This window comes from Helianthus annuus, chromosome 6, assembly GCF_002127325.2.
Source record: "Helianthus annuus cultivar XRQ/B chromosome 6, HanXRQr2.0-SUNRISE, whole genome shotgun sequence".
NCBI lineage: Eukaryota > Viridiplantae > Streptophyta > Magnoliopsida > Asterales > Asteraceae > Helianthus > Helianthus annuus.
Genome location: NC_035438.2, coordinates 55,958,427 through 55,967,077, shown reverse-complemented (window position 1 = coordinate 55,967,077; position 8,651 = coordinate 55,958,427). Strand labels below are relative to the sequence as shown.

General features: G+C 39.0%; 1 protein-coding gene across 1 annotated transcript; it reads right to left on the bottom strand.

Annotated features, from left to right (window-relative positions):
• Positions 1-4,065: 4,065 nt before the first annotated feature.
• On the bottom strand, positions 4,066-7,091 carry LOC110876469. The gene is made up of 6 exons (XM_022124641.1): positions 6,710-7,091; positions 6,338-6,638; positions 5,616-6,181; positions 5,116-5,544; positions 4,609-4,995; positions 4,066-4,364 (listed from the first exon to the last, which is right to left on the bottom strand). The coding sequence occupies exons 1-6, from the start codon at positions 7,089-7,091 to the stop codon at positions 4,066-4,068; spliced, it is 2,364 nt and encodes a 787-aa protein (XP_021980333.1).
• Positions 7,092-8,651: the final 1,560 nt, after the last annotated feature.

Sequence of the window (8,651 nt, the reverse complement as noted above, 5' to 3'; positions counted from 1 at the left end):
AATTCCGTTTGAACATTTTAACCATTAATCGGTTAATTTCGTGTATTCAGTTATGTTATATATTATATTATATTATATATGTAACACCCCAACCCGCAACGGGCTGGCATGTCACTATTACAGATATCAAAATCCAAACAAGTTTCAAATAAAAGCAAGAATCCAAGAAAAAAAAGTCTCAAAGCCACCAGAAAACCTAAGTCATATATTATTCAATACTGAAATGAATAAAAAATGAAAAACTTTAAAACTTGAACTTCAAATTACTCTCACTCATCCCTGTTTCCCTTGATTACCTGTAAACACATAAGACAAACACCAGAAAGAAAATACGGCTAAGCCAAAAAGTTGCCCAGTAACGGAGAAATCAACAGTAAAGGTAAGGCGGACACGCGGACAAAAACATGAACGACACTGACATTAAACAAGTCTTGATTTTGGTACTGAAACATATACTTATATAACTTGAATCCCAAAACTTATACTGAACATATAACATATACTGAACATAAACAGATGTATATAATCATATCAAACATATCATAACAGAGACAAGACATACGCGACATCATGTAACAGTAAAACAAGTCACGTAATATAGAAGCACCCACGAGCCTAAACAGAGGGGTACACAACTATAGTCCATGTACCGAGATGGTGCGTGTAGGCGTACACACATTATTCCATCTCAACAGGAGTCAAGAGTCAGGAGTCAGAGCTAAGATCGATCCATTCGCCTCTAGGGGCCATGTGCTACACAAGCACAAGCTAGAGACGCCATGAACTTTAGTTATGCACCGTCACGATGAGTGCCATGCCGTTGACGCCTCAACGACAAGTAACTTATAATTGCTCGGGTGACAGAGTACAAAGCGTATAAGAAATAAAAGTATCTTGACATAAGTCTAAAGGGAACATGCAATAACGAGCACAAAATCTAAGGTCTATTGCATGCTACAACAAATACCAATCATATAACAATACGAACCGAACCATCTAACGAAAACACCCGTACTACAAAGTAACGAATATGAATAAAGTACTATGCTGACAAGGACAGGAATCCGTACTAACGAGTAACAAAAATATAAAAGTATACTATGATGAAAAGAAAACAGAATCCGTACCTTAATTCAGCAAAGCAAAACAGAACCGTACAAGCTAGCCTCAACGAAAACACGAACCTATAGTTTAATTAATTGTATTCTAAATTAGATTTGTTGTCATGTAGCCAAACTGTTTGACTTGTTATATGGCGAATATAATATATTAATAACTAATGATTTATAATCTTTTAGGATTGCATTATATATATATATATATATATATATTTTATTCATAAATCACATATCAGTTTGAAAAAAAAAACCAATGGCAACCCAGTTTGGCAATTTAATTCCATCACTTCCAATACATAAATTTTAGCAAATGTGTTCTAAATTCATTTATCCTTATTCATTGATTTAAAAAAAAAAACAGTTGAATATGAAATGGACGTATATGATCAATTGTGATATTTTACTTTTTAAGCAAAAGTAATTGAAAGAATTATAGCAAAAGTAATTTTAACTCAACACTAATAAAAGACAAAACTTGTAAAGTGTGTTGTACGATACAAGTGTTGAGCTATAGTTGAATATCTTTCATTTAGTTTCCCCTGCATCTAAATCATTTGGTCATATGCTTCATATATGCAGAGAATGCTTTCTAACCTTAATATCACTAAATCAATTAAGTAGGAGAATACAAAAAAAAAAAACGACGGTTTAGCACCGGTACCTTATGAAGCGAATGGAGGTCGACGTAGTCGCCGCTAATCCAAGGAAAGGACTACGGTGGTTTAGACGGGTTAACACATGAAGGATTCAAGTTGCGTATATCCACAACCAGATCGAGCAGCTGCGAACGCGGTATGTTATTCATCCGATTAATGAGTTACATATCAGGGGCATAACTCCATATGAAAACGCTAGAGACGATACCTTACTTTTCAACGGAGATGACCGGAACTTGAAAGCGTTGTCAATTCCCAACTAATGGAACAATGGACAGGTAACAAACGGGGTCAACCAGATGGTTTGATGTGGTGGCGACTCGCCGGTTGCCTCAACGACAACAACGATTGAAACAGGAACGAAGGTTTTGAAGCGGTGCGATGCTTTGGCTGTGGATGTGAAAGTGTGGTAACCGAATGAGATTGAGTGATTGTTTTAAACTAACGATCTCAAGGAATTCCATGCCTATTCTTAGCGATTCAGTTGAAAGTCACAACTGGGTTTTGATGATAAGACTTTTGAAAACACTTATTACTTATTATTATTTTTTTATATTTACGTGGAACCAAAAGAACATGCATAGGTGTATAGTCATATTTAAATAACAAAACAAGGAAAAATATTTATCTATTTATTACTACTATTATTAATAGATTTTATATGCATATTATTTTTCGTATATTACAATTCTACCCTTCTAAAAAAAATTTTCGTCCTCGAAAAAATGCTAAGCACGGATACGAACGATCTCAAACATAACGGACACGGAAAAGACTTAACACATAGCAAGCATATAGACATCACACATACTAAGGTACAGAGTTTCTAAGACGACACATTACCAAAACTAAACAATGGGAATAAACTCAGTCAAAATCAACTAACCTGGAATACGGAGTACTAAGATGAGAACAGATTTGGGTACTGAGAACGAATAGTGTCTTCCATTTCCCAAGTAGCCCCGCGTTCAGAATGGTTCTTCCAAAGAACTTTAACAAAAGGAATAGTCTTCTTTCGCATAATCCGCTCATGGCGGTCTAGAATAGCTTCGGGTTCCTCTTCACAAGATAAGTCTTCCCGAATAAGATGAAATGGATAATTCACAACATGCAACGGATGATAGTTGTATCCGCTAAGAAGAGACACGTGGAAGACATTATGGACGTGCGATAACTGAGGTGGCAGTGCCAGGCGATAAGAAACTTCACCGACTTTTTCAAGGATTTCAAACGGACCAATGAATCTGGGGCTAAGCTTCCCTTTGATTCCAAAACGACGAATGCCTTTACAAGGCGAAACTCGCAAGAAAACCTGATCACCAACATTGAATTCCAATGCACGACGATGTCTGTCTGCGTAGCTCTTTTGAGGACTTTGAGCTTCCTTTAACTTTTCTCGAGCAACAACAACTTTTTCACTCGTGATCTGCACTAATTCAGGACCTTCAATGATTTTCTCACCAACTTCTTCCCAACATATAGGAGCTCTACACTTCTGACCATAAAGAAGCTCAAATGGTGCCATACCAATACTAGCTTGCCAACTATTGTTGTAGGCAAACTCTACCAAACACAAATACTCGTTCCAATAAGGCACAAGCTCGAAGCATATCTTCGAGTGTCTGAATAGTACGCTCAGACTGACCATCGGTCTGCGGATGAAATGATGTGCTGAATCTTAGTCTTGTACTCCAAGCAGCTTGCAAACCTTTCCAAAAGCGTGAAGTGTAACGTGGGTCTCGATCAGAAACAATTGAGACCGGGGTACCATGAAGTCTAATAATCTCTTGAGTAAAGATCTCGGATAATTTACTGACTGAGAAACCCTGCTGAATTGGAAGAGAATGAGCCGACTTAGACAAACGGTCGACTACCACCCAGATAGTATCATTCTTCTTGAAAGTCCTCGGTAAACCGGTAACAAAATCCATCGAAATATCGTCCCATTTCCAAACTGGAATATCTAGTGGTTGAAACAATCCACCAGCTCTTTGATGCTCTGTCTTAACTTGTTGTGAAGTAAGACATCTACCAACATATCTAGCTACGTCCTCCTTCATAGCACTCCACCAAAAGTGCTGGCGCAGATCCCGATACATCTTTGTAGATCCAAGGTGAATAGAGAATGGCGAACTATGAGCCTCAGCTAGCAATGACTCACGTAGTATGGAATCATTAGGCACACATAGTCGTTTTCCACACCAAACTACTCCACTCTCATCAATTCTAAATTCTGACTGCTTATTAACCTCCAAATTCTGTATAATAGCCCAAAGTTCTCCGTCTTCTTGCTAGGCACTCTTGATTCGAGAAATCAAATCAGGTTCAATCTGGAATCTAGCCAGATAACCGTTTGTGTCACCAAAATGGATACCAATATCCAAGCTGTCGAGATCAGTGAGAATATGCGGTTGCAACTGAAGAGAAGAGATCGATCCAGAATTCTTCCAACTAAGAGCATCAGCCACAACATTGGCCTTCCCTGGGTGATACTGAATGTTGGCGTCATAATCTTTCAACAACTCTAACCAACGTCTCTGCCTCATGTTCAACTCCTTTTGCGTAAAAATATACTTCAAGCTTTTGTGATCTGTGAAAATATCACAAGTCTCTCCGTATAGGTAATGTCGCCAGATCTATAAAGCGAAGATAATAGCGGCAAGCTTGAGATCATGTGTCGGATAATTAACCTCATATGGTTTCAACTGACGTGAGGCATAAGCAATAACCCTATTGTGCTGCATCAACAACCCAGGCCTTTCTTCGAAGCGTCACTGTAAATCTGATATCCACCTGTACCTGATGGAAGTGTGAGAATCGGGGCAGACACCAACCTTTTTTTAACTCCTGAAAACTCTTCTCCCTGTCTTCGTTCCAAGAATACTTAACCCCTTTTCTCAAAAGATGTGTGAGAGGTAAGGCAATAGTCGAAAATCCTTCGACAAATCTACGATAATAACCTGCAAGACCCAGAAAACTACGAACTTCGGTGACTGAGGTAGGGGTAGGCCATTTAGTGATTGCTTCTACCTTAGAAGGATCCATAGAAATACCATCAGCAGAAACTATATGACCAAGAAAAGCTACTTGGTCTAACCAGAACTCGCATTTCGAGAATTTTGCATAAAGCTTCTTCTGTCGCAAAATCTCAAGTACTGTATGAAGATGGTCCTCATGCTCTTCCTTACTCTTAGAATATATCAGAATATCGTCGATGAAGACTATGAAGAACTTATCGAGAAACTCATGAAAGACTCGATTCATTAGGTCCATGAAGACGGCCGGAGCATTAGTTAAACCGAAAGGCATAACCAAAAACTCATAGTGACCATATCGAGTACGAAAAGCTGACTTAGGCACGTCTGAATCTTTGATCTTTAGCTGGTGATAACCAGACCACAGATCAATTTTAGAAAAACATTTGGCACCCTGAAGCTGATCAAACAAATCATCTATGCGAGGCAGCGGATAACGATTCCGAATGGTGATTTTATTTAACTCTCGATAATCGATGCAGAGTCTCATAAAACTGTCCTTCTTTTTCACAAATAAAACAGGTGCACCCCAAGGTGAGATGCTTGGTCTGATGAAACCAAGTTCCAACAACTCTTGTAGCTGTTCTTTGAGCTCTTTGAGCTCTAGAGGTGCCATACGATACAGGGCCTTAGAAATCAGTTCAGCACCAGGAATAAGATCAATTGTGAACTCCACCTCACGATCTGGTGGGAGTCCAGGCAACTCCTTAGGAAAGACATCAGGAAAATCGCAGACTGTAGGATAATCATCAATATTAGCTCTTCAGAAGATGTGGCTTTCACCAAAGCTAAAAATCCTGCACAACCATGATATAGAAACTTCTGAGCCTTCAGTGCAGAGATAATCTTCAGAGATTTGCGAGGCCGAGTCCCATGAAAAATAAGTGCAGGGCATTGACGATCCCCAAACAGAACGCGGCGATTCTGACAATCGATTGAAACACTATGGTGCGATAGCCAGTCCATACCAAGAATAACATCAAAATCACTCATGTGAATAGGATACAAGTCTGCTGTACGGATGATAGAATCAATTCGAATCAGACAATCTCTATAAACATGAGATATAACAGTAGCATCTCTCAAAGGAGTAGATATAACTAGGGGGTACTCTAAAGCAGTAGGCATAGACTTCAAATACTTAGAAAACAAAAGTGATACCACTGAATGTGTCGCACCAGTATCAAAAAGAGCATACATATCACGTTCACCAATATGCACATAACCGAAAAGCGTACCTGAGGCATTAGCTGCATCCTTAGTTGTGAGTGAGAAAACTCGACCTCCACCAGTAGTTTTGGTGTTTCCACCAGTATTAGCTCGCTGCTCAGGCCGAGTGCAATCCTTAATCAAGTGGTTTGAATCTCCACATCTGAAACAACGGCCTTCAGTAAGGCGACATGCACCACCATGACGTTTCCCACAATGAGTACAAGAAGGAATGTTAGCACGGTTCTGATTCGGGTTTTGCTAATTATGCGGCTGTGCTCTAGACGCCTGATTATGTTGCTTTGAATTCTTAGCAGACCTGTGATTCTGATATTGATTTCTTTTATATCGCGACTTATTGTTGTAGTACATGTCAGAACGATCCCTTCGGTCTTGGGACTGATCATTGCCACCCCGATTGTCAGAATTATTTTGGTCGCTTTCCCTAGACCGTTTGCGATTGCCATCTGATTTCTTCTCTTGTTGCTTCTTCTCATTATCCAAATTCTTGACAGCATCAACTACCTCAGTAATATCAGTGAAACGAAGGTTCAGGATGAACTTCCTATCTCGATCACATATAGCCCATATGAAATTGTCAGTCTGCTGTTGTGGTGTACCTGCTGCAGGGCCCAGAAAATCAACCAAACGACTAAAACGAGCCTTGAACTCCATAATAGGCTCATCATACCCTGCCTGATAGAAGCATACTCTCTCAGATACTCACTTCTATCAGTGTCAGTGAAGTACGGCTGATAAAACAAAGTGCGAAATTCAGCCCAAGGAAGTGTTGCTGCATACTGATCTCCTCCACGAGCTTCTTTCAAGGTCTTCCACCACCTATGAGCATCGTCCTCCAGTTTATAACTAGCAAGCCTAACTTTGAACTCATCACCCACGCCCATCACTTCAAACAACTTCTCGATATGAGCAATCCAGTTTTCCGCCTCAACTAGTGTAGAAGCGGCACTAAACGATTTTGCCTTTTCCTTTCTGAAGCGCTCAAGCCAATCAAGGATAGTAACAGGAGCGTTATTGTTACCATTATTGTTTCCCCCCAGGTGGTTGCACATTATTGTTGTTCTGCTGCAACTGTTGTAGAAGGTTGGGAACTAAACCCGCAATAGCTGTATTGACAACATTAGCAATCAGAGTTTCAATAGGGACGTTATTGTTGTTGTTGTTGTTCATATTTCTTCGAGGAGGCATCTGAAAAGAAGATATACATGTGAGAAGAGGGAAGTTTCAAAGTATGCGAAAGATGACACTGTAGGACCGGTTTCGACCTGAATGAGTCGTTCGGAAGAGCTCTCATACGTTTCAGAGGCGGAAACTAAGAAACGCACTACAAAACAACCTGAACTACACTTTAATCCTCTTTTATAATCAATTGACAACGTTTACAGTGAGAGGAAATACCGGCAACACTTCGGTATCAATCTGACCAACCGTTACAAATGTTGACAGTTTGAGAACTATATATAGTACAAGATCTATCGTTTGAAACCATTCAAACGGCCAAGCCATTTCAAACGGATACATCATTTCAAACGAACAAACATCTCAAACGGTTACAAACCATATTCAAACGGAAGTCTTCATGCACTTGTGCCTTCAAACGATTGGTCTTCTATTTGGAGATCTCTCATTGGACCATCAAACCAAAACATATTATTGGACCAAATCTATTTTGTCTTCATGTGAAGCCTTTAAATACCTGTAAATTCCTTTGACATTTTGTGATTAGATGAAATGATGATGTCATTTATATGATTTCATCATCAAAGATGATGACATATGCATGATCTAATCCGCATCGAACCCGAGACTCGACATTAGACGAAGACGACAGATGACTGCACCAACAGACTCCCCCTCAGATGTTGACGAGTCTTAAGTGTCGAGTCTTCACAATCTTCAGTCTTTATCAGTCCTCTGAGCTTCTCTCTCTCTCTCTGTCTTCAGACTCCCCCTCTTGATTTGCTGGTATTTCTTTGTTCTCCAACAACATCTTCAGGATCGTTGTCTGGTGTTCCATTTAACAGCTTTAAACAACTCAAACTGAATCACCTGCAAACTCTCTACCCAAAACATAAGTTTTACAATTTAGAATAACAATGTAAGTACTAAAACAAACTCTCTCTCAAACCCAACTGAACTTTATCAGTAACAGTATTGATGAACCACCTGAAAGATTAGATTATGAAAACATTCAATTTCAAACATACACTCCCCCTCAAATATTGCTCATCATGTTTAGCACTTGGAATTTTGAAAATCAGCTTTTCAAAATCAGTTATCGAAAATCTTTTTGACTTTTTCAAAAATTTATGCTAAAACACACTGAAAATCTTTTTGGATTTTCTGAAAGAAATATGAAATGCAGTAAAGAAATATTTACAAACAATATATTTGTGAGTTCGTGTAAGAGGATCATTCAGTTTTGAGACAAATCACCAACACCGTTAAGCTTCATTTCATTTTAAGTTTTAAACAATTCACCTAGATTGTCAGTATGTTTGTCCACTTAAATTTTCACACAAAGTTCAATTGATCCGAGATACGATATTAATGTTTTAGATACTAACTTATCCGTGTGTCCCACTACTTGAATATACTCCCGTATCCAGATC